This window comes from Plectropomus leopardus, chromosome 10 (genome assembly GCF_008729295.1).
Source record: "Plectropomus leopardus isolate mb chromosome 10, YSFRI_Pleo_2.0, whole genome shotgun sequence".
NCBI lineage: Eukaryota > Metazoa > Chordata > Actinopteri > Perciformes > Serranidae > Plectropomus > Plectropomus leopardus.
The window spans coordinates 20,634,670-20,662,045 of NC_056472.1; the positions used below are offsets into that span (position 1 = coordinate 20,634,670).

At 43.3% G+C, this 27,376-nt stretch overlaps 1 protein-coding gene across 1 annotated transcript in view; it reads left to right on the forward strand.

Moving 5' to 3' along the window:
• Positions 1–27,376, forward strand: part of LOC121949032 (anosmin-1) — a 58,502-nt gene that overhangs the window by 24,402 nt on the left and 6,724 nt on the right. Inside the window, exons 3-11 of the mRNA XM_042494621.1 lie at positions 6,761–6,823; positions 7,147–7,369; positions 13,454–13,638; positions 13,996–14,125; positions 17,288–17,493; positions 20,319–20,463; positions 21,593–21,739; positions 25,882–25,970; positions 27,127–27,298. Coding sequence (XP_042350555.1) covers positions 6,761–6,823; positions 7,147–7,369; positions 13,454–13,638; positions 13,996–14,125; positions 17,288–17,493; positions 20,319–20,463; positions 21,593–21,739; positions 25,882–25,970; positions 27,127–27,298 — 1,360 coding nt within the window. The remainder of the gene's footprint in view (positions 1–6,760; positions 6,824–7,146; positions 7,370–13,453; positions 13,639–13,995; positions 14,126–17,287; positions 17,494–20,318; positions 20,464–21,592; positions 21,740–25,881; positions 25,971–27,126; positions 27,299–27,376) is intronic.

Sequence of the window (27,376 nt, forward strand, 5' to 3'; positions counted from 1 at the left end):
GCCAGACCTAAATTTATTGATCTCACATTGGGGATTTTCACCAGCTGTCAAAAGGAATATTTTTTCTGACGTTTCTGATAGCTGTATGGCCAAACGACACCTTGATTAATTTTAGATTTATTCTTAAATTTCTCCGGTAGAACTAATATAGCTCATTTGTCAAATGAGGCTGACAAACTTTAGGTCAGAGTTTTTTTTTTTTCCCAGAGGTTGTCTAAATATTTGTTTTTGTATTAATTCACTTGTACAAATATGTATATTTTAGCATTATTTTTTCATAAATCTTTCCTATCTACAGAACCAAGTGTACTCAAGCCTGTTAGCTCACCAATTTCCTATGATTAAAGCATGTTTAGTTTAGAGTTTTCACACATTACATCCAATAAAACTGCTGCGTGTGTCTTCAGGGGAGCTTTTTTGGTAATTAATTAGTAATTGGAAGTTAAAGGAAAACAGTCTTAGTTTAATTAAAGTACTGTTAAAATGCTGTTACACAATGGACAATGTACAAGTTTTCAAAATGCTGGGTTTAAGATGATTGCACTTAAAATGCTTTACTGCTGAAGACTCCCCCACTGATCTGAAGTTTGGGGCAGATTGGACACTGGTTTGTTTCTGCAACTATCCTCAACGCTACTAATGCATAACCTCCAGATTTCCCAAACTACGGGACGGGTTGAGGGTCATAATTCCACAATGTGTGTGTGTGTGTTAATCACGCGTAAAAAAAAAAAAGAAGCAATAAAAGCATTAAAATAAAATTGCGTTACTACATTATTATTACAAACTTTTAAAGAAATCAGGCCACTTTATTTCAAAAATAAACTGGTACATTTCTTTCTAAACTACCATAACTTATACAATTTTATTTATACTGCATGTTTTTATTCAGTGACGCAGAAACAATTAACATTATTATTATTTTATTTATTATATTATTAATATTAATTTTATTAATTCATTTTTAACATGATTGTTTTGTGGGATTATACATATATATGTGTATATACATATACACACATATATATATATATAAATAAATAAAATAAAATGTATATAATATATATATATATATATATATAAAAATTTAAAAATCTATGAATAAATTATCCCCAATAGTCACATGAAAGTTCAGAATGTCCAATTTTTATGTTTTGAACATTTAATTGAACATCCATGTGATTGACATTTGGGAAAATTTAGTGTCCAATGATTCTGATTATTATATGTGGTTGAAATGTGGGAACCTGAGCACCAGGAGAAAACCCAAAAAAATGAACTAATTATTGCCAAACAATTAGTCACACAGAAGTTCACAATGTCCAATGTTTATGTTTTGAACATTTAATTAAACATCCATGTGACCGATAATTGGGAATAATTTAGTGTCCATTTTTTTTTCATGTGGCTGAAGTGGGGGAACTTCAGCACCAGTGTGTCCGTTTGACAGATAAACCTCCACCTGTCTGTCACAGACGGGTGGAGGTGTCTCTGTGAGGCTACAGTGCTGATCACTGAGCCCTGGTGTTATGGGGTGGGGTCGGGGGGTTGGGGAAGTGGGGGAACCCGAGCACCACTCTGTCCATTTGACAGATAGACCTCCACCTGTCTGTCACAGACGGGTGGAGGTGTCTCTGTGAGGCTACAGTGCTGATCACTGAGCCCTGGTGTTATGGGGTGGGGTCGGGGGGTTGGGGAAGTGGGGGAACCCGAGCACCACTCTGTCCATTTGACAGATAGACCTCCGCCTGTCTGTCACAGACAGGTGGAGGTGTTTCTGTGATGCTACAGTGCTAATCACTGAGCATTAGGGTTAGGGGGGGGTTGGTGGGCGCTGTTGTTGGTTGGCCTTGTGCTGTTTTGGGTATAGGGGGGTGGGACGTTATGAGTTACCCAGTTCCTGGCAAGGACAGCACGGCCAAAATCTGCAAACCAGTCTGGATTATAGGGGGGAGGGCAATCATCAACTATCCAGCTGGAACAACCAGCTGCCTCCTCCCCCTCCACCTGACTGTCGCAGACGCTCTCCTCTGCTGCCACCCTCTCTTCCGTTTTATTTTTCATCTGTTCCTTGCTCCTTTTGTCCTTCATTTTCTGCAACTCGGCCTGTCTGTCATCTGACGGCCTGTTGCAGAAGAACAGGAGGCGTCTCTTCTTTTTGTTCAGCGACAGACATATGTCTTCCAGCTCATCCTTCTCTTTCTGCAGATGTACTTCCTTTGATTCACATCTCTGGAGTGTTCCGGCTATGTGGTCGCTAAACTCCTTCAGGTCTGCATACTTGGTCTGCCAGTGCCTTTCAAGGCGGCATAGCTCAGCCTTTTTTTGGGTGAGCTCCTCTGCAGTCTGTTTGAGTTTTTGAGAGAGGTTGTCATTCTCTTTGCCACGATTCAGGAATTCGGAGTTCAGTTGGTGATACCGATTCTCCATAAGCTCCAGGTTACTCTTGTACTCATTCTGTTGAACTGCCATGCCCTCTGTTTTGGTCTGAATTGCCTTTCCGTATGTCACGTCCGGTGTTTTATCAGCCAGGCTTTGCTTGTATTTATCCTCCAGAGCGGTATATTTAGCCTGCCAGGCGTGGCAGGCGTCTTCGCTCTGGAGGAGCGCAGCTTCCCTGCTGATCAGGTCCTTTTTGGTCTCTTGCAGTTTGATGGTGAGTTCCTTCTTTTCCTGTCTGAGCTCCAGGATTTCCTTGTCACTCTTGCTGAACTCCTTGGTAGTTGCAATGAGTTTATCAGAGAGTACCTTCTTCTCCTGTTTGATATTCAGGATTTCAGTGTCTCTCTGGTGGACAAGTTTCTCCAAGTCAGACATCTTCTTCCTGTACTCAGCCAACTGGTTCTCCAAGATGGAGGATGCCCGAAGTCTTTCTTTCTCTGGCTCCTCCTTGCAAAGACTTCGGGCATCCTCCATCTTCATCTCTGGCTCCTGCTTGCAGAGACTTCGGGCATCCTCCACCTTCATCTCTGGCTCCTGCTTGCAGAGACTTCGGGCATCCTCCACCTTCTTCTCTGGGAGAAGGACAGTCTTGAGCTGAGATATTTCTGACTCATGCCTGGTGATTTCTTGAGTATTCAAGTATATCGCATGGGCGAAACCTCTCGTTCTTTCATCCAGAGCTTCTTCGACCTGCTGCACTCTGTCTGTTAATGTGGAAATGATGTGATCGATGTACACCATTTCATCCGTGGAAATCAGTCGGACATTAACAGGACAGGACTGTACATAGGGGAAAGATGCAGTGGATGATAGATATACGGGATAATCGCCCTGGCTCGTTTGTTGGTATCGCTCCATTGTAATACCAGTGGTAGGCTGTCGTGGGCAAGGAACTGGATGTTGGAGGGTGTCTATTGTCTGTTCAGGATGGTTTGTTGACTGTTGTCTGTTCAACACGAGTGCTGGAAGACTGCCTGTCTGTTGAAAACCTAAATTGCACTGAAGATATATTGCGATTGGACTGGTATTTATAACCTCTGCGTGAGAGCCATTGCATCAGTCCCTTTATGACATCATGAATCCATTCCATTGGTCCTTTATGACATCATAGATCCATTCCTCACTCATTCTTTATCCACTGTATGACATCATCACTCCGTTCATGAGCCCAGAGGTCCTTGAGATTCTTGATCTGTTTGAATGCAGGGGAAAATCAAGGCCTTGAAAGTTTTTGAAAATTGACAAGGGTCATTGAAAGTGCCTCCTTCAACATACTTCAACATAGAAACTCCATTCAAACATTAAAATATTCAGCTTAATTAGGGCATCATTGCTTGTATGTACTTTTTCATAACATTCAAACTTTTCGAAATATTTAAAGTTTTCCCATTTAAATGAATGGGCGGAATGTTGTAACTTGACAAAAATCAACTTTTTTCAGGTATGTTCAAAACCTATCTTTAAAAATGGAATGGGTGGGTGGAGGGAGGGAAAAGCTTAAATTAGTGATAAATTCTTATTATAAATGCCTTCCAGAAGAGACGGTCTGATAGTTAACAATTGTTGTACCACACCCTTCTCTACAATAGCTGCCTTTCCTCCTCCTTGAAGTGAGGCCACTCAGAAACAGCTGCCACCACAATCAGGCACTTGATTGATGAGAGCACCTTTGTAATTATATACAGCCGTCCCATTTGATTTGGCAAGACATCTGTCGTCGGCCTTCCTCTTCCCTACTTAAATGTCAGGTTGTGGGTGTGGCCGGGGAGAATCGCTGACAGATTGTCAGTTTTCAGCACACCTGCAGGGAAGCTCTCTCTGCCTTGACACAAAAATTCTCATCTCTTTTATAAGTGTTGTTTACAATGTATCTGCTCATTCAGCAAAAATAAATACCTAGATGATAATTTTTTGAAAAACTCAACATTCTGTAGAAATTCAGCAGTTTTTTGTTAGTTGAGAACTTTTGCCCTGAAGAGTTAAAAAAAAAAAAAAAAGAAAAACTGGGACTCTGGTGGTGAGACAACACTAAACACACAGCCAGCATTCTGATCTGTGTTGCAATATCCTCGGTACGCAATGTGCTGTGTTAATTCATGCTGCTTGGCACGCAAGCCTGAGCATCTCGAGGTAACGATGATTCTATTTTCACTTGTATAGTTGTGATTGTGGTGAACCGGAGAAAAGATTCGTCCTCATGAAAAGCCAATGGAATGCATTCAGTCCGTGCACACAGGATCTTTCAATGAGTAAAATGAGCTTGATCCCTTGGCTTATGTGTGTATGTTCAGTGATTTGTAGAAGGGATTTGGGGGCTTTAACATGTGCGTCTACTGGCAGAATGTCCTTCAGACACTGGTGCAGCACACAGTTATTGCCTCGACACCTCATTGTTCCAGCGCGGCGCTTGTGCAAGGTTGCTGAGGTTGCTGCTACTGCCCGTCTTCGCTGCAGGCTCCTCTCTCAGAGGACACAATTGAGAAGAGAATTAATGACATAAGGTCACCGTATTATTAATAGCAGATGATGATAAAACTCCGCAGACTGTCTGGACGGCGAGGCATAACTTGGACAGCGCAATTGAGCTCGTATGTCATCTTAAATCTCGGAGGTGTTGCAGTGGTTTCACCTGATCAGCTCTGTAGAAACCACATTAGTTTCTCTTGGAGCTCTCAGCTGTCATAACTATGTGCTCTCCCTCCGAGGAGTCCAATTTTTCCTCTGGCACTTTATATTTTATATCATCACTACAGGCATGTCTATATTGCTATGAAGTAATTAAGAAAATACCTTCCCTCCCAGCCTCCTCCACCCACAACACTCGACACACTGTCCACACACAGGAGATTCTCGGTTGCCCGAGACAAGGCTGGGCAAAGCCGAGCATAATTGAGTGCTGGCAGGAGCGCACGTGGTCCTGATTGCAGCATGTTCCTCCAGAAGCAAGGTTTATGTTTCATCATGCGCCCGTCCACCGCACTCCATAAAAAGCAAATAAACTTTTCACTGGCAATGGCATAATAATGACACAGTTGGCTAATGAGCGAATTAAAGAGTTGTAAATACAATTCTGCCCCCTGTCAGAGATGTGAAATTTCTTACATCAACTCTCCCAGTCAGTGCCCTCATTCAACCACTCGTCTGTACTGTTCCTTACATAACATGACATATTGTTCTGATTATAGGAGACTGAGCCAAAAGTGAATGTCCGCTGATGGCAGATCTCCATATCTACTTTATCATATCTCCCTCTCCCGTTGACCAACATATTGGACTGTCCCAGATGAAGTATGTCTCCGAACGTGTTGAAAATTTACTGCTGTGCCTTGTCTCAGTCCTGTAACTGGTGCAGGAGTCTAAATTAAATGGAGTTGAATGAGTGACTTTGGCAGGTCTCTGGTTGGTGTGGTTTGGGCTGCTCCCAGTGCAGCATAGAAGCAGCCTGGCAGTGGTTTGACTGTTTGACTGAGCCTGCTCTTCTCTTTCACACCAGCTCTCCGCGGCCAGCAACGGGAGCGTATAAAAACCCTCGCTCCTCGCAGTCCCATCCGAACATATTCCCATTCCTGCGGCAGCATCTGCCTGATTCCATTGGACATGCGTGGACTTTTGTGTTAAATTACGTTCACTTTTATTGAGTTTGATTCATCCAGGGTGAGTTGTAGTATTTAAAGCGAGAGGAGTATGACTAGATTGGTAAACTTTCATTTGAAATTTTATCATCCCATTATGTTTGGCAAAACGACTTTAAACTGCTGAGGTTTCGCTTTTATCCAGCGTCTATGCCAAACATTCAGTAAATCTGTTCCACGTGTTTGAAAAAGGGAATCCCAAGAACATTAAACCAAGTGTATCATTTATTAAGCACTCTCCGTTCAGCGTGGTAAAGAGAAGAGAGTTTGGTGCTGGTGCCAGAGTGTATCAGGCCCAGACATGAGCCGGAGAAGTGGCGGGATGACAATGAGGCGTAGACAGTATGGGAGGCGAGTAGTGTTAAGGCATGAAGGCGGATTTCTGCCAGGGCACACCAAATCCAAGCAGATTTCTAGACACAGCAAGGGTGTGTCTGTCTACTCATGACGGACAACCCCTGCCCCGTGTTGTAGAAGATAGTTTATATGCTTTGAAGGTATGCCAGGCATCCATGACAAAAAGGGGTGTGACTGGTCGTTGTGAACGTGCAGGGGAAGTGGCTGAGCGAGGTGCCTGTCAGGCAGCCAGCGCTCGCTCAGGCACAGGCAGCAGCATCTCTGCAGCGTTGGCTCTTTGATGTGGCTGCCTCTTTGAAGAACTGACACCCTTCTCTCCTTTTTCACAGTGCCTGGAGCCCTGCAAGGAATCCTGGGACCTGAAGGAAAACCAGTGCCAGGATTTATGCGAGGTATGTCACTGCCACAAATACCGTGGTCGCCTCAGACTCAAGCGTTTGAGCTTTTCATACTCGGTGGGAAAATTCAATAAGAGGAAAGTCTGAGAGGAGTGTGAAGTAACTCTTTCTGCGCTGTAATGACGCTCTCTGTGAGGCTGAATTAAAGCTGTTTAAATGTGCCCACCGCTCCGGTGAGTCATAAGCTGAAATGTAAACAGGACAATCCCTGTTAGCTCACAGAGCGGCCTGTTTGCAGGCAGGCAGGTTGGTCTTAAAAAAGTAATCTGACATATATTTTCCCTCTCCTCCTTCTCTCGCCCCCCCCTGCTCTTTAGCCTCTCTTTCCCAAGAAGCACTATGAGTGTCTCACGAGCTGTGAGTTTCTAAAGTCAGTAGAGGGAGTGAAGCAAGGCGACTGTCCAGCCCCAGAGAAGGCCAGCGGCTTTGCAGCGGCCTGCGTGGAGAGCTGTGAGGAGGATGGAGAGTGTTCAGCTGTGAAAAAGTGCTGCTCCAACGGCTGTGGCCACACCTGTCAGCTGCCCAAGAACCTCTACAAAGGTATACTAAAGTACTAAAAAATACTAAAGTTTAAACCCGCATCACAATGCATGAGAGTTTTAAATCTCCTCCCAAGCACAAGTGGGCCCAAACAGGACCGTTTAGGAAGGGCTTGAATCAGGTCCGGTTTGTGTAAATTCCTTATTTCTATGAGTTCACTAATACACGAGTTTCACTTCAGCACAACTGAGTGCCCAAACCCTCTGGTGTTAGTGCTCTGAATAACCAAAAGGTATACTTCAAGTGCATTTCGGCGCACAGTGACTATTTACGAATGCACCCTGTGACACAGAGAAAAGACTGCAATGAAAAGACTTGAACTGACTGAAGCTTGTAATCTTTTTTTTTACAGTGGAAATTTGGGGTTTTTAATCGAGCTCAGGAGGTGCATAAACAGCTGTTTGAGGCTTGCTGCTTATATCGCTCTTTATCTTTTTCTCTCTCTCAGAGGAAATCGATAGTTCTTTTAACATCTATGGAAAGCAAGCAGGAACGGAACAAAGTGACATTTTCTGTCTTTCTAGCAATCATTTCCGCTCCTTTTTAGTACTTACACACACCTACACATAGACACATCTACACACACACCCCCAACAAACAACGCTGAAATGAGCATGTCCTATTTTAAAAAAAACATTTTGGTACCAAGTCAAGAGGGAAAATTGTTTAAATGGGTGCTTCAGCTGCTTTGTCTGGTGGAAATGGAAAATGTGGAAAATGGAAACTTGAGTCGCAAATGGATCAATCAACAACAACAACAAAAACAAAAACAAAAACATGATTTGACTGACAAGCAAGACTTTATAAATCAAACTGGACCGTGTAAATTCGGGGACAACCCTACTACTGTTTAGCACCAAACAGCGGACAGGCAAAGTTAGCGGCTAGCTGCTGAATCTCTTGGAACATTTTGCAGTTAAAAAGTCAGACCACGTTGGTAAAGACCATAAACATTGTGAAGAAGAGAGTGAAACTTCGACTTACATTCAGCAGATTGACATAATGACTGTAAATGAATAATAATGTTTCTCCATAACGTTGGATGTGTAAATAAGCCACTGTTTGCTGACATGTTTGTGATTTTAACTTAAAATGTGATGATATGACAGTGTTGTGTTCACAACTTGTTGCCCTGAAGTGCCCAAAAACAGCCTTTGCCAAGAGGTTATCTTCAGGTCTGAAAAGTGAAGCCAATGCAGAATTGCCTTAAACCTGCACTCTTTCTCATAGCCAGCAGGGGGCGACTCCACTGGTTGCAAAAAAAAGTTCGCTTATGTATTTGTATGAGAAAATATTCACACATGATTTATTACCTTAGTAAACATTTTCCTGAAGAGTTTATGATCTCAATCGCTAGTTCTGAGTCTTCTTTAATACAGCGTCATGGTGATTTTGTAGTTTTTGGTCCCATTTATAGTAAAATAGATAATAAAGAAGGGTATGTTTTAGGGTGTGGCTACCTTGGGATTGACAAATGGCGGTTTCCACGGGTTCTCAGTCAGATCAAGCCCCACGCTTCTCCACAGCGCCACTCTCTCGTCCAAATAGGGTCACTTCAGACCAGAATTGAAAAAAACAAAACAAAAAACAATTTAGGCCAATGAAGAGATAGAGGGAGAGAGAGGGGTATGACATGCAACAAAGGTCCCAAGGCTGGAATCGATTGCTGGACACTGTGGCCCAGTTAATGCAGTTTTAAATGATCATGCACAATACAAAACACATATTAGAAACATCACAATTATTAATTAGAGGAAGAGGGAGGTTCAACAGCAAACCAGGGTGGCAGTCTAGGATGCACTAAGTGTCTAAACATTAGACTGTGTGCTCTGATAAAGTTGGTTAATTGTCCATGCGCTCAGAAATTCTTCTTTTCATTTAATCATTGCTCATTACTGTTCCCGAGAGGGACCAGATTAACACGGTTCATCAGCTGAATCATGGATACTCCCTCCCTCCCTCTCTATTTATCCTCCTCAGTAAATGACATTTCATATCTGTTAATGCTCCAGTGCAAACGTCATGTGTTTAATGTGATTAACTGTTGCTGTTTGCATCGTTTTCATAAACAGCGTCGAACCAATTAATCCGTCCCTGTCAAACATTAGCTTTAAATCTCAATGACGCAAATTGCAGATTATCTTGAACATTTTTTGACAACTTGCTCAGAATCATAAATCTTAAATTCATCTCTTCGTATTGCACTTCACCCACACATCATCCCTCACAGTGTTGCAAATTGGAATATATCTCCAGCCTTGAATTTGCTGGATAAGCTTGAGGGTTTCACAGACACAGATGTACCCAGGAATCTTTGCTCCAGTAAAACAGTTTAATAGCACTGCCCAAGGCGGCCTGATGTTCTGAGGGTGCTGAGTTGTTATGTGAGAAAACCAAGAGCCTCTGAACTTGGAGATGGGAGCTGGAACTACATTATATACACTATCAGCACACAATTGCTGGCAGCCTGAGGCCATAACAAAGTTGAGGAGATGTTGAAGTGAGAGCAGTGGAAGATGAGTCTAAATCAAGCCATGAACCGCAGCAGCGATCGACTGTAGCTGTGTATGCTTTGAATCACACTGCAGTTAGTGTAAGCATGTTTTACTGTGTGGAGTGGAGAGAGGCATGTGATTTCAGGTTTGAGCTCATGCACACAGAAGAGCATGCTAGCATTTATATTTGATTTGGAAAAAATCCTGAGGGACTTCATGGTGGATGTCGTGCTCAGAAGGTGAACAGCACATTAATCGGGGGAAAGATGAAAGCAGGCGTAACCTTGGAAATTTCAATACAGTGACCCAGTCAATGAAAACCATTCACCGCACTGCGAGACCTTCAAATCAAGCAGCCTGCACGCTGATTTTTAGTCCAAACACTGAGCTCATGACGGGTCGCCTTCAGTGCCGCATTTACACTGAATTAGACTGAGCGTTTTGGTGAAAGTCCGGATGGAATTTCGGTCCTGGTCCTCAGTGTTAAAGGTCTAATTAGCTGCTCATGGCTTGAAGAGCGTAATTGTTTCTATGTGTGCACAAGTGTGTAGTCTTTGCCATGATGAGCCATGATGCTGGAAGCCATTAGCAAACACAAGCGGGGAGAAATGGAGCGTTTCCCCCACTGAGATCACTCTCAGATGTGTGTGTGTTTGTGTGTGTGTCTTCAGGTTAGGGTCGCCAGCCCTCGTGTGTGTCCCTGATAGGGAAAAAGTTCAGTGTTCAGGACTGGACCCCCACTGGGCTTTTGATGAGTAACAAAGAGTCTTCTTTTTTAACATCAATAGAGCCTGATGCTGGTACACATCATCCACTGCTCTGTGATGTTGTCTCAAAGCTGTGTTTGTAAAACGTGCCTCAGATAACAATATGTAGTGCACATATGAAAATATGTGCTTTACAGGGTGGCAATGGTGTCTTTAGAAGTCTTACATTTCTTAAGTACATATTTTTGAATAGCAAGCATTAAAAGTATTAAGTTTTCTTAAATTCAGATTAGATGAATAGTAAATATGTTTGCACTCCTACTGATGCACACAATGCCCATATTTTTGCACCCTCTACGCATTCAGATAACGCATTTTTAGCGTAGTTTATGAAAATGGGAAAATGCAGATTTAACAACACGTGGCTCGAGATAGCAATCACTTGTGTTGGTTATAGCCACTGCGCTTTATGTCGAAGGTGTTTCAAATTTAGGACAACGGGGATCAAGGCGGTGGAATAGCACATGCAAAATAGTAAGCACAGAGAGCATCAGTGCTGACAGAAGTAGTCAAATATTAAATCAAAGTTGCAATACCACAGTGTAGAAATACTATGTTACAAGTAAATGGAGGAGGAGGTTTTATATTTAGAAAACTTTCCTCAAGCTGAGAAAATCTGTGACATCATCCAAATGAAAACTCTGATGTTATTATACATCTATAGTGCACAGCGTGTTGAAGAACTACAATGGCCCTAGATCCAGTGTTTGGTTTGTCCGTTCAGGGCTACTGTAGAACAACATGTTGGACTTTGTGGAAGAGGACCTGCTCCTATCTAGACATAAAGGGCTTATTCTAAAATAACAAAAACAATTTCTTTTTCAGGTGATTATACACTAAAGAAAAGACAGTTATAAAGATAGTTTTGAATATAATATAACATTTCTGCCAAGAGATGCCCCTAAATACTACACTCAGGGCCTTTAAAATCTCATTTTCAGTGGTATTAAAAAAGGTCTTAAAGAGTCTTGAATTGTTTATACTTGCCCTGGCTACCCTAGGCTTATTAGGCACTTTGACTTCGTTCATTTTTATATCTTTCTCCCTAGTTCTCTCATTTTATCTGTTCCTTGGAAGAAACAGCATCACCACATGTGATGAAACCCAACTTGTTATGCGTGTTTTCTGATCAAAAGCAGAGCAAAGTCCTAAACTCCACTGTAAGGGAAACATGCAAAGGAGCTGGAGGGGTGAGTAAATGAAAAGAATATGTGAAAAATGTAGATGTCGCAACGCAATTGAATTCTGCGAGAGTTATCTCCGCACTGTCACAACAAGTCAGTCTGCTAATCGGTCCATCAGCCCCCCTCAGTTCACGGTATGTCTCTTGCGCTACAAGCTGTATTTGTAGTGTTTTCCTCAACCCCTGTAATTACAGCAATCATTATGACAGTATGTGCGTGAGTATTGAGAATTATATTCCTGGAGTGTAATTGTTGGCATGATTAAGACATGAATGGACGCCGTCCTCTTGCTCCAGCAGCAGTTACATCACGCTTTTTGGAGGAAGCGAGCAGCCATTGAAAAATGAACGCTGTATGATTCTTGGAGCGAACCCGACCTAAAAGTTATCTTTGGAAAGAGCAAAGCTGAGAGAAAGTGTATTCATTGACCTCCCACATATTGCAGAAGAGAGAGGTTATGTGTGTATGTATTTGTATTTTTGTGTGGTTTGCGCTTTGCAGGAGTGCTGGAGTGGCTTTGTGGGAGGATGAGCTAAGACAGAGGGAGACGAGGAATGCTGTGGTTACCTTGCCGTTCAGTATTGCGCAGGAAATGTGACACGTTTGTTTCGCGCACATGCACACACACTCGACCGTGGAGCTGTGAAACCACAGCACAATGACCCCCAGCTGTTAGTGTGCAGAAAGCTGTTATCAGCGGCACAAAACAAAGTACTGTCTCCATATGCATGTGGCTCAAGGACCCTCCTCCATCTCTGAGGATTTTATGTGCACCGATCAATCACTTTTACATGCCCTGTATGAAGACTGAATAGAGATATAAGTAGATCAAGCGCTGTGCATACAAAACACAGTCTTGATTATGTTGTTTACCGACACAGCGCGCAGTAGCCTTGAGCGTGTGTTGATGCTGTTTATAAATGCGGAGCAGTGGTGGGCCGCTCAGCAGCGACAGAGGTCCAACATAATGGTCTGAAGTGCTAGGTGATTTATTGAGAACTGTGGGATGTATTCAGCCTTCTCCTGTACTTTCAAACTTGCTTTTCCAATCTCCATCTCATTATCACTGTGCCCGGCGCTCAATCAACAACTCACTACGTCTCCGCTGCAATAAATTTACCCGAGAGAGTCAGTCTGACTTGGCTGAGCATTTGGCCCAGTCCTGCACTTAATAAATCTCTAATTTATTGCACATGGCCACATCGACTTCGTCTGAGAGGCTGAATGTGAAGTACAACGATGAAAATGGACTTTACATGCATGTGTGCATGTTTGCACTGGTGGATCTTGTGTCTGCAAGAGAGGGAGATGTTCCGCAGGCCATCTCGCATACCAAGATGCAAACTGTGTGTTTCATTACTAAGAAGCGCAGCTACTAAAACACATCACTCTGGCCAGGAAATATCACAATCTGTCACAGTAGAAAGATGATGCTGTTGACCCGCAGTGTGTATTAAATCTATTGCGGTGAGGTCATGTCTTATTTTCAAATCTGTATCTGTTCAGCTGTGATGGTGTCATTTATCTTTCCACCTAAAAAAAAAAGGAAAACGGCAAATTTCATGTTGAAGTTCACCTACAATGTTCCGCACTTATCGAGTCCTGTCACGGCATCGGCTGTGTTGCTTGTACTTTTAGGAGTCCCACTGAAGCCGAGGAAAGAGCTGGTGTTTTTGGAGCAGCAGTCAGGTCAGTTGGAGATCCGCTGGTCATCCAAGTTCAACATTTCCGTGGAGCCAGTCCTCTATGTGGTGCAGCGCCGCTGGAATTATGGCATCCACCCCAGTGAGGACGATGCCACCGAGTGGCAGACTGTGGCACAGGTAGGAATCTGTATGCCATGCATGCAAAATACTGAAGCATGTCGGTAAGATGAAGTTTTCCTCTTTGGTTCCCATCAAATGTTATGTGAGAGATTCTTTTGATCAGACATTTGGGATTTGCACAGAAATGTCAGTCTCACATGTCCCAGCGTGCCACATGCTACAGCTGTGAAAGTGCTGCATTGCGCTGACAGACTGTTGCACACGATTGCACATTCTTCACAGTCGCAGTGTCTTTGAAAGTTTAGCAAAGAGAAACACACAGATGACTGATGTGGCAGCAAACTCACATGGGGCTGTGACCCTGCGTGAACCCTGACCCCTGTGGTTCTCTCCCCCCCCCCATCTGTCCCTCAGACTGCAGAGGAGCGCGTCCAACTGGCCGACATCAGAGCCAGCAGATGGTACCAGTTCAGGGTTGCTGCAGTCAATGTCCACGGGACCCGCGGCTTCACTGCTCCCAGCAAACACTTCCGCTCCTCCAGAGGTCTGTGTGTGTATATGTGCATATGCATGTGTGTGTGGCCTTAAGTTCCTGTTTGACACCCAATGCCCTCCATTTGTTATGGTTAAGACCTCAGAACAGGTGGAGCCTTGGAGAAAGAGTTAGGACCTGATTTGACTTCTTAACTGAACGTACAAGTAGGGCTGCACCCGATTCAGCATTATGCCAGTCGAATCTGATTTGGCAGTTCAATACGAATATTCAATTATTCGTTTTGTTTTTACATACAAACTTTTAGAATTAAACCGGGCTCCACGGGACCTTCATTGTGATATCAACACGAACCTCTGATAGTACACAAGCTATCGGCTAACGATGGGTCGTAAATGTGAAACAACAGTTTTTGCAGACACAAGAAATCAAACAATAGCCAGAAACAGCAGAATACTGTGAGCTCCAAATTCACTATTTTAAAGCAGAAGATTTCTCCTTTCTTCTCCCCTGTGCCCAAAGGGTGGTGTGAAAGTCAAGAGCACTCACTCCACAGCAAAATCAGGGGACCAAAACTTCCCCAGAAATACACTGAAAATACATGCTGTCTAGCAAAACAAAAAAAACAAACAAACAAAACACTGCTGCTCTACTTGACACGATCTCAGTCAACTGATGGTCTCCAACTGATGATTCGAATCTCTGACTTTTAAGGCACAGCCCTACATCAAAGTGTATGTGGTAAACATTTTTGTCTTACCACCTCAAAGAAATTGTGTATTTTGTTTCTCAGTTTGCACCTTGCATTTCTTCAGAGTACAAAAAGTACTCGTTTTTAGTGAGTATCCTGAGCTGTTCAGGCCCATTGCTCCGTGAAACTGCAGCAAACTGATTATGATTTGCCAAGTCATGCATGGGTGCAATGAAAGGGATAGTCTGGCACTTTTGAAGTGAGGTTGTACGGGGTACTTATCCATAGTCAGTGGGTGCATCTACATGGACATGAATTGAACTAACTGAAGGAAGCAGCAATAGAACAGCAGCTTCTGTGTTAAGCAAGCCAAAATTACAGAATTTGTCAATGGAGTCTGGTGGCTTAGAGAGGGAACTGAAGTCGTTAACTGCCTTCCCATCGAAAACAGCTTTCTGATGGAAAGGTAAATACTCACAATGTTGAAGGAGTTTTTAAGATGTGTTTTGCTGTGGTCCCTATCCACAGCAGTACATTGCTTAGCTTCGGTGTCAGTACTCTTACTAATTGGGCTTGTGCTGACATCTAAGTGACATCTACTATATGCGATATACTGACTATGAATAAGTACCTCAAACAGCCCCACTTCAAAAAATCCAAACTATCCCTTTAAATATGAATAGTAAAATTCAGCATACCTTTATCACTATAAACTAATGGTGTTCACACTGCTTAGATGTGTTTATTGATGTATTTTGGTAATAAACATTCTTATGTTTATCTTGTTAACCTGAATTGTAAATAAGTGTTTCCCCTCCACAGATTCTTCACATTTACCCAGCAAGCTAAGTGGAAAGGGTAATTCGTGTTGATGCCAAGTAGAACGCAAGTAATTAGGAGGGACTGGGTGTTTTTCTGTGTTGTAACCAGATCTTCATTTATGTCTTCAAAGCTGGGGTTTCCCCATCTTTACAGTCATATAAAATGTAATATGTCTGAATTAGTCAGGATATTGCAGGTTTCAAATGAATGCAAGTGTTGTCTTGCTTCCAGAGGGAGTGACGCAATCGAGGCGCGCTTCAGATCTTTGCCACAGATTAGCAAACAAGTTCTGATGGCATCCTGCGTCGCTGCTCTGCTCCCGCACCCTGCACTTTCAGCGCTGAATGACACTAAATCGCAGCGTTGTGCTGCAGATGGCATTTGTTAAAGCAACTGCCAATTGTTGTACAGTTCCCAGGGATTACAGATTTGTGAATATAATATTGTGTCTAGATTGAATCTCATCCAGATCAGATACGGTGTGTTTGACATGTAGAGGCAGAGACAAGTGCCCGCCAGTTCAGCACTGACATCAGTGTCTGTAAATGTATGTTTTGTAAATAAAAAAAATAGCGTCTGCATTGGTAAGATCACTTTAATTCATCTAGTGCACATCAACATAATTTACGAAACTTGTGTTATTTATTTGTTGATGTAAAGTTGTTTAGTAGCGGAGCACTGGCACTAAGTACTTCTATGTTCTGCCAAATACTGAAAAACAATGCCAAATGCAAGAAGTATTAGTGTTTGTCGGTGTGTTGACCTGCCCTGTCAGTCCTTCGTCATACATTCAGTCCCCAGAGCGTTCTGGATGGCTGTCAGATAGAGCCAGAGACCAGGTGGGAAAAGGATTCTGCTGCAGGGACTGAAACCGATCTCCAATCAGGCCAATCAGTGCCAGAACGGTGATAGATTGATGGGAGCTGTCATGGATTTGATGAGCTCCTGGCCATTCTGTCATGCCATTGTTATTTATATAGTCCGGCCATATCATCTGATTGCAATTTTGCACTACTATACTGCGCTAAGGCAATTTGTAAGAACTGACTGCTTATTTATCTTGCGCGGCCGACATCAGCTGGTATAGAGAGCTGGTATGTCCATTTTATGTTGTTGGACTGGATTAAATGTGTTTCAGGTGGGAGAGGGCAAGAGGAGAGGAGAGCCAGCAGTGCTGTGGCGTGAATCATTTTCTCATTACGGAGGCGATTCCCTCCGGTCTGGCGTCTGGCATGTGGCCCTGCCTCTCCTCCTGCACCGGGCTGACATCAGCTGGGTCACAGCACACATGAATAGGTTCAGAACCAGCCTCACGCACACACACACACATTAGTTGGAGCACAGGAATGTCGAATGTGGAGCCAAAGTGAGCAGCATGTGTTTGTTAACCCTTGACCTGCGCTCTGGGTCCTGCCAAACGCTGTCATGGACGTGACATGACACCTGTCATAACATCTCATGGCAGATTGTCAGTGGCCGACTAATTACTTTACACAGTGTCGTACCAGTTCCCCCCTCTTAAATGCTACACTAACCCGCAAGTGGTGAAAGGTGTCTTGGCCTGTGCTGCATTTTGAAATTACAATTGCAAGTAAACTGGCTCAAGATTTGTCACATATGCGAATCAGCGGCCCTCTTCCGCTCTAAATGTCTGCAGATGTACTAAAATCTGTTGTTCCTTGTTGTTGCTATGCCCTCAGATCCGTCCGCCCCTCCCAGCCCGACTAATCTGCGGGTCAGCAATGTGACGCTGGGTGACGACGGCCTGGTGACAGCCCGTCTCAACTGGACCCTGCCAGAGGAGCCCGATATCCCCATACATCACTACAAAGTGTTCTGGAGCTGGACTGTGCCCACCAAGTCGATGGTGCCATCCAAGAAGAAAAGGAGAAAGACCACCAACGGGGTAATCTCCTCACCCTGTCTCCAAAATGTGTTCCTCCTCTTTCTTTCCCCTTTCCTCTCTCTAAGACGACACGGTCTTGTCCAGGATTATCTCAGCATCTTCTCCTCCTCAGCCTCAATACGTCACTGTAAATATCCACGAAGAAAGGATAAACATGGAATGGGAGTTGCATTTATTTATATATACTTGCACAGACATCAATCATGCACAGATTGATACAACGTGTTCTACATTGTTTTAGTTCCTGATATACTGATGAAAGAACTCTTAAACGCGCCGTTAAGCTTTGAAAGAAAACACATTAAGTGTGATAAATAGCCGTATTTATAGTTATAAATCATGACTTCAAGGTCTGTGTTGCTTAGGTATTTGAATTTGTACCATTCACTTTTTTTTTTCCTTTTTTTGCAGTTGGTATTTTGCAGCATTTGTTTTCTCCTATCTGATTTTGATTGTGTTACTCAGATTTATTGGCTGTATTTAATTTATTTGTTGTAGTTTAATATAGATCTCTGTAGGGCTGCGTGATTTTGAAAAGATACTTTTTTACGATGATTTTGACCGATATTGCAGTTATGACATGATTTGCAATGAGGGAATGATATTTTTTCCCTCATTATTCTCTTTTTTTTTTTGATAACATTAAAATGATTATGGTGTGATTTTTGCAGCTTCCAAACAAGGAAAGGTGTTTTTTTTTAAGTGTGTATAGGATGATGTGTAGGTCGAGACTTCCCTGCAGTGTGATAATATTTAAGTTCAAATGGCATTTTTACACACTTTTCGACTTCAACTAGTATTGCACCTCCTGTGATTTGATAATTGCAGTAGGTCATATTGCAATTTTGATAACATTTCGATTAATTATTGAGCCCTAGGTCTCAGTAGTTTCAAAGTCAAGAGGTTATCTACTCACAATTCCCATCCTAGTATTCATTCATTCATTCATTTTCCGGAACCGCTTGTCCTCGCAAGGCTCATCGGGCGGAAGGCGGGGTACACCCTGGACAGGTCGCTATACTATCGCAGGGCCAACATGTATAGACAGACAACCATACACGCTCACAGTCACACCTAAGGGCAATTTAGAGTCACCAATCATGAGCTGCATGTCTTTGGACTGTGGGAGGAAGCCGAAGACCCCCGAGACAACCCACGCAAACACGAGGAGAGCATGCAAACTCCGCACAGAAGGGCCCCCGCCCACAGACCGAACCCCGTTCCAACCCTGAACCAGGGACCCTCTTGCTGTGAGGCAACAGCGCTAACCACAACGCCACTGTGCGCCCCCCATCCTAGTATTATCTTTTATATTAAATATTATTTAAATTAAAGTGTCGTCTAGTGGTGAGTTTGCAAAACTGAAACTTCTCCTGTGTGCAGTGCAGAGAGATATATTGGCCGATGCGAAAACACAAAAAGGCAAATGGCCCTATCTAGAGCCAGTCTTTGGTTTGTCCATTCTGGACCACTGTAGAAACAACATGGTGGACTCCGTGTCAGCAGACACGCTCTGTATGTAAACATGAAAGGCTATTTCTAAAGTAACGAAAACATAGTGTTTCTTAATTTCAGGTGATTATTAACTAATAAAAATATAGCTATATTATGCAACATTCCTGCCAGTAGATGCCCCCAAAACCTTCAGGATAGACATTAATGCCTCCAGTGTAATTGATCTAAGGGAAGATTCAGTAAAAAAGGACAGATATAGGACAGATCAGCTTAAGACATCAAAGAAACATTCTTTACTAATACCATAAATATACTATTTAAAGGAAAATACTCTTAATTCCCATTGGTAATGCTTTGGAACATTTAGTTTGCATACTGGAACATTCAGTCCAGCCATGACCAAGATTTTTCATGGCCCTTTGTCTGGGATGTCACATAGACAAAGCCCCCTACTTGCAAACACAATGAAAGGATAAATACAATTTGGTTATAAAAGCTTGGACAAACAGGCAAGCTAAGAGCTCACAATGTTAAACTTCCTGGCTTGGACAACTCTGAAAACCACAGAATAATATTTTCATTGTATTGCAAATTTGTTTTTCTTGCTTCTACATAAAAATCGTGTATGCAAACATTTATTCAAACAGATTAAAGTAATGGGTCCACTCGCACATAAATTGACCTTATAGATAAATCATATGGCGAGATCAATGACTGTCATCATAAATTAGACTCTTCTGCGCATAAGAGAATAAATTTGGTATTAAATGTTTTGTGAGCCATCTGCACAATACATCTATTAACTAACGTGTGACATGAAAGCACAAACCCGTGGCTCGGAATCTGTCTTGAGCCGATAGACAGATTGTCTAGACAGTGCACACACCTCTATAGTGTCTTCTTCTGAATTAGTGTATGAAATGCATAGCAGATGTGGCACAGAGGAGATAGAGGTGGGAGACACCAGACACCCATTGACACATGTACTACTGGTTTCCACTTTGGCACCTCGGGGCTTTGAAAAGCAGCCTGCTGGTAGAGGAATGTCAAAACACGCACAGTCAATAACAAGAATTCATCGAGCTCACGCTGATGTTGGAATGCTGCAAGTCAAACACAGTGAGGAAGCCCTGGGAGGCTCTGATAACACGGCTCCCTTGCAAGGCCCTGAAGGCTATCTCCTCGCCACGATACCTTCCCCAGCTCCACATGTGTTCTTAATAAGCAGGGCTTTCCCACAGGCCCGCGTTGGCCCAGGCTGAGCTGAGCTGGAACTGTGACTGGGACAATGACAGGGCTTTGAAAGGGGCCTCAAGTGACTGTGTGGTGACATACAAAAGCCAACATGCAAGTGTTTTGTGTTGTTGCAGGCTCAGAGCTGGGTGGATCTGGAGGGACTGCAGCAAAACAGCAGCTACACTGTGGAGCTGCAAGCTGTCACATACTGGGGACAGGTGCGCCTGAAGAGCTCCAAAGCTTCCCTCCACTTCAGCACCAGCCAGAATAATGAGTCAGGTAAATATTGGTGCTAATTTCTATCAGTAATGTCAGACTTTTTTTGTCATTTTAGCAACTAGGGATGGCAGTGTCGGTTGCTTACTCTTCCACTTTGGTTTGCGTTGAAAAATCCTCACAGCTTTTGCATTGTTTGCAAACATTTATTGTCTCCAGAGGATGAATCCTGATGACTTTGGTTACCCTCTTACTTTTCCACTATCACTACCATGAGGTTGAAATGTGTGGCTTTCAAGGGAAATGTTTTGACTGCCACTGGATGGACAGTCGAAAACAGTAACATTCAGTACAGATATTCAAAACCCTCTACGCATTAATTATTATGATCCCCTGACTTTTCATCTTGAACCATCATCTGGCCAAATTTTCACTTTGTCCCCTTTTTGACTAAATCCCTGCCAAACCAATGACATCCCATCATCCTTTGTTGTACTTCTTGTTTAGTGCTAATTAATTAATCATTGGTTGATACTGTCATATAACATATACTCTGGCAAAGTTTCAGGAAGGTATGAAGGTATGACAAAATGCATACTGCCCAAGCCTGATAAGTAGCTCATTGAACTCTACTTCAAATTACCTGAACTAGCCCTTTAAGAGTCACATGCGTGGGTCATGCACTACCTGAAATAGAATAAAAACCTGGATGAAGCTGCAGTGTCGTGATTGCAGATCCATGCGTGATCGGCTGAACCACTGAAGCAGAATCCAATTTTCTTTTTTTTATTTGTTTGCTTTCCTGGAGAGTTAAATTTTCCTAAATTACTGAGAGTCTTCAGGCAAGCAATCATCATGCAAAAAGCAGGAATGGCCAAGGTGCGCTGACAGCACATCTGCATTCATTCGAAGCTCCTGCGTGTTTAGGAATCACAGATGAAACCCTCTGCGCTGTGAGGGTGTACATTTTAAGCATGTGTGGCTCTACAGGGAATTGAACCCCTAACCTTGGCAATGTTATGCAGTACTGTGTGTACCCGTTGAATTACACCACATTCATGCATTAAGTGTTGCAACTGCTGTGATATTACAAAGAAATAATTGTGTGTTTCTGTTACCATGCTGCAGAGTTTGCCACAACACAGTCACTGTCTTAGCTACAGCGGCAAACATTTCTCCTTTCTCTTCCCAGTAAAATCAGTGCTCAAGTCAAAGAAGGAGGAGATATCCCCTCTTGGCTCGACCTTGGCCAAACGCCCCTCTGGCCCTCTGGAGGTCGGCACGCCCTTCTACCAGGACGGCCAGCTGCAGGTCCGAGTCTACTGGAAGAACCGGGGAGGTAAGCACTCTACTGTATTGATTTACAGCTTTGTTAGAATCTAATTAGCACCCCATTATGCCCATCAATCACTCTGACTCACCATAATAAAGTGTAATGACTGACTCTCAGTTAAACAATGGAAGATTCCTTTTCCTAAATGTGGTATCAGATGGTGTAAATGCAATGAAACAAAACAGTGTGTCATTATGAGAGCTGAGTAATGTGAGTGCAGGGCAAACTGGTGTAAACCTGGACTGGTAAAGCGGAGCCACCATTTAGTGGAGAACAATAAACACACCAAGCCGGAGCCATGCGATGGGATTTATTGACAGCTGTATCTGATAGAGCGTCCCAGGAATGATGTTTTTCTGTAGGCCGACCAGGAAGTTAGTGTCACCCTGGTTCCCTCGTCAAAAAGCCTATGGGAAATTTCCACTGGATTTTGGATTATTACAGGTAATAAGCTTTATGGTAAACAAACGAACACCACTTTCAGGATTTTTGAATCCTAAATGCAGTCACAGAGAGTAAAAAGCTATTTTTAGGCTAAAATGAACTACACCACAGTCGCATGGCTGCCGCTATGAGGCTGTACAGGTGTGTTTGGCGTGATGACGTTCTGTAGTCTCATTAAGCCACTTGTTAGCAACTGCCTTTTTAAGACAGACAAAAGCTTTAAAGTTTCCAAGTGGGATACGTCTTAGAGAAAAACGTGGAAGTCTCTTAAGCCAGTGTCAACCACAGACCTTATTTCAGGCTTTTCATTTTTTTTTGAAAATCATTCACTTTGAGTCAAGAGAACCAGAAGGTCTGAAATGCTAATTTATTTTCGGGTTTTAGGACTCATTAGTGGGGTACTTTACGGATCCTCGCCCTTACATTATCGTCAAAGCAGCCCATTTTATTTTACAAGACCTGATGTCATTGGGAACAGAGACGGTCGTGGGTTGCAGCACCGCAAGGGGTTAAAGCCTATAGGAATGCCTGTCCCAGCGGCGTCCATTCCCCCAACCCTCCTGTTAATACCGGAGTGGAAATATGGAAACCTTGAAAGCCATGCTCTCAGGGTAACCTGTCAAGTCCCATTCACTGGTCTATGTTATGTTACTAATATATGTCATCGCCAAAGCCAAACTCCACATCTTAGAGTCAAGAATGCAAACCCTGGCTGAAGGAGAGGCCTGGTGAGACACCAACTGCTGAATCAGAGTGCGAGAGAGAGCAGGGGAAGATAGAGTTGGCCCAGAGCTGTTAGCGAGGTTGGCCCGGGCTCAGGGAGCTGAGTGATGCTGACGGGGATCAAGCGTGGCTTGGGAATCACAGTGTTGCAGTGCAGAGTTAATCCTGGTCCGGCTTCTTTTTCTGTGTCTTGTTTGCAGCGCTGGTCTGCAGTGTGTGTGAGACTGCCACTCATTAGTCTGAGGGATGACCCTGGCTTTGACTCTGACAACCTGGGTTCCACTACTGTAAACACACAGACATAAGGATGGCCTGGAGAGTTGTAGTCTATGGACATCTGGTTTGTGTGACAGAGAGAAGGGACAGGTTAACTGAACCATGATTAAACTCTCACTCATTGTCTCTGTGATACAAAGCAGCCCAGCCTCTGGGTTGTCTCCAGCAGACGAAAGGGAACCTTACTGTACACCAGCTCAGATAATATATCGCCTGTCTGCCCAATACCCAGACAATAGACAGCAGTCCAGCGGTGGCGGCACTTCTGAGGCTCGCTTCCAGCTATGATTTATCGAACACCGCTGAGGTTCTGTTCTCTACCTGATTTCCATGTCCCATTTCTTGTTTTACATACCACTTCCCCTCTCTGTCAGACCCGGCTAAGCATATCTTGTTTATTTTTTCCCGATTTCCCGCTTCCCTGTAATTCCTCTCTTCTGCTTCCAAAGAGCTCAGGGGCTCCAAGTGCCAGATCTGTGTCTAAGCCTTCAAAGGACCCCTTTTATCTCCCCACTACAACCCAGGCCCCCGCCGAGGGGCGAACATAACATAACTCAATTATTAATTGGAGAAGTATTTCACATATCCAAGCGACACAGTTGAATGAATAATAAATCTAGTAACATAAGATGAGGGTGATGGGCAGATAAACAGTGCTGATGAGGAGCTACTGTACAGTAATGAAGCCAACAAGAGCTGCTGTGTCCCAGCATGACCACAGCTCCACTGATGAGGACGCAAATCCTTAAAGTTGGAGCAGAAAAGTTTGGGTTTATGAACTAAGCCCTCAACGAACAAAAGGAAAGGTTTAGGCAAACAGGGAAATCATGTTAATAAACTAACGCTAGGATAAAGGAGGAAGTGCTTTCATGTTTCTTTTTTATTCTCAGAAACAGAAGTTATCGCCATCATCAATAATGGAAATTGAGATATAAGACAGGCACTGTTGTAATTTCTGAGATACCCATCAGTTAATCATTTCAGCCTGTCGGATTGTCTTTTGATATCCGATTAATGTTCAGTGGTTGCAGGGGTGTTACATAACTGTGCATTTACTCATGTACTGTACTCAGGTACAATTTTAGGATTTCCAAGGCTACTTAATACTTTAACCTCACAGAGGTAGAGAGGTAGAGAGAGAGGTAGAGTTCATACTCAACTACATTTATTTAACAACCATATTTATTTGATGCTTTGGTCTGTAAAATGCAAGACAATCGTAGAAAGTACCAGCCTGTAGTCAACTTGTTTTGTTGTCTAATGCATTTTGTGCCAATAAAAAGAGAAAAGCAGCAACATTTGCATAGTAAATGTTTGCTATCTTTGTTACATGAATAAACTGAATGCATTTTTCTTAGGTATAAAAATGCTAATTAATTAAAAAGTGAATTTTCTGTTGATTCACTAATCCTTTTGATAAGAGTACATAATGCAATCCCGCCTTAATATAACACTTGAAAGGGATATTCTGCTGGGTGATAAATACATGTTTAATACTTCAGTAAGCAGTAGGTTACTCTGTATGGGTAACAAATTATGCTCAGTTAAATCTATTAGCGTTAAATTTCGGTAACTGAGTACATCTGGGTGAGAATGTCATACTCAGACACGAGGCAGAAACGCCCAAAAACTGGTGACAGCGCTTCGTGGCCGGCAGTGGAGCTCTGCAGAGCTGCTGGGTTCAGGAGGCAGAAGCATTCAGAAGCTGAGCTCTGTCTGAAACTATTGTTGCAGCACCAATCTGCAGCAGTACTTTTAACATGTGGTCTATTTTCTTTTGCATTTAACTTTAGAAATAGCCTAGCGTCACTGCTGTTTGCATTTTGATTAACTGAATACTTATATCACATCTATGTCAGCTGTTTCTAAACAGAAAATAAGAGAGGCGAGCAGACACACAGAACAACTCGTTCTCACTCCCGACGCGTCAAATATGGCTGCTTTAACAGTGATGTTGCCGGGGAGGGGCGGCGGATGGATTTCACGCGTTACTCAGCTGTTCCCATGAGAATGTTAAACCAAGCTGGTTTTTATTTATTTATCTTTCTCAACTTAACCACGTGCTGTGGTTGCCAAAACCTATGGAAATAAACATAAAAAAAGTGTTTTTCCTACATTGTAAGTGCATTTTGAAAAACAGACTGCATGCAACTACTGAGAAGAAACTGTACCTTTCCTATAAAAACAAGTGTATTTTGAAAAGACACAATGCATATAACAAGTGACAGACGGTCCCAAAACATCCAAAACAGATGCTGGAGGATGCCCAGTGAGTCATATTTATGAGCTTGAAGGTCCACTGTATTTGATGAGTTTGGATGATAATGTGTTGCACACAAACAAACACACAAGCATGCAGACAGACTGCCAGACAGATTAGCTGTTCGTGTGATTGGAAAAGAGCAGAGGAATGGCATGGCTTGTCGAGCACGGTGGAGTCTCTTAGAAACAAAGAGAAAGGTTTTACTACATCACCTCTGCAGCTTATTCAAAAATTCCATTTTTTGTACCTCGGAGAGATTAAACTACCAAAAAAGGTAGCCAGAGGTACAAAATTCCAGGTACTGGAAACGAGTACCAGTACTAATGAGATCAGTACCAAACCCCAATAAACAAGTCTGGCCCTTTAGTAAAAGATCTGAATCCTGAGTTGTGTCTCTTTTGTCTGATGTGACTTCTGCTCTCTCATCATCCCCACATTTCAGATCCCTCCGTGAGTCGCTACCACGTCCAGTGGATGCCAGAGTACTGCAGCCACAACGAGACCCGAGGACCGGAGAAATCTGTCACGCAGGTTAGTATCCAGCAGCCGTTTCACACACCTTCCAACCGACGCTCCAATCACAGAGAGCACGGCACAGAGCTATGGCTTGATCAGCTGCTCTCTGCTATGCAAAGCACGTGCCTAACCTTTTGTCTGATGCTTAGAGAGGACAGCTCCGCTAAAGAAAACAACTCAGCTGAGTGAGCCCGAAGCCCTGTTGCGTTGGATTTGCACCGGGCTGATCACTGGCTGTTGTTTTGAATATTATGAGTCAGTCGTGTGGTCAGGCATGTGGTGTGTTGGCCAATAAAACGCATTTACTTAAACAATGTTTCCCGGAATGGGGGATCATTCACCTCCAACTGGCCCAGCCCTGCTTCTGCATGGGGTTTTGTCATAGAGTGCAGTGCAGGTCTGTAGAGGCTGGGAGCGTCTGGGGGTGGGGGTGGGGGGGTGGGGGTTAACTGCTTGGGCTCAGGCTGATACAGGATGGCAGAGGCCTGGCAATCAACACATTCTTCGGGGACTGGCGCTCTGGTTGCTAGGAAATATACATCCATTTTCTATAGATCGCTGGGAAGGTTTCCAGGCTTGTGCTTTTATGTGAGCACAGCGCCTCATTCACTTTTAATCAAAGCTGTTTCATATCAGAGAGAATATACACACACCCTCTCCCAGGGGACTGCCTATTAATGTAGAACCTCTTTATTACAAATGCAGGATCTAAACCCACTACTCAGCAGGTTTTTTGTTTTTTTTTTGTTTCCTCGAATGAGATGAGAAAGGTGTTTTTTTTTGTTAGGATCAATAGATGATTAAAGTTTGAAATGTGTAAAGTGTAAGACTGCAGCGCAGAATTCATTAACCGGAATTTACAAGCCATCCTCTTTTTAAAATTACACATAAATCCACTTTGGTCGCTGCTCCTTAATTAAGTCGTGTTTGTGCCACATGTGGAAGCTATAAAAAATCATTTATATTGTACGCCGAATGGAAGGATAGTGGTCTAACCCCGACCATGTGAGTGTTCAAAGTGGTCCTGTAATGTGGGGCATGTTCCTGAGGCCTGTGCGGGAATGTGATCTGCCCCGGCGCTGTGTATTTAATTATCTCTGAAGCTCCATGGGACCTGACCTGGGTGACATGTCAAAGTCATCAGGGCTGAATAATGTGTTTCTTGGCTCAGGAGAACTACATCAACCTCCCGGGCCTGCTGTTCTCCTGCAAGTACAAAGTCACTGTTCACATGCTGAAGTCCAAGAGACGCTCCAAGGACGAGAGCACCACCTTCCTCACCCCATCCTGTGCCACCATCCGCAGCAAGACTCACAAACACATCCCCTGCCCGGGGGAGGGAGGTGAGCAGTCAGATGTTTGATGCGTAAAGGGCATATTGAAATCAATCTCATTTGGTGCAGACACAGTAATCATGCACC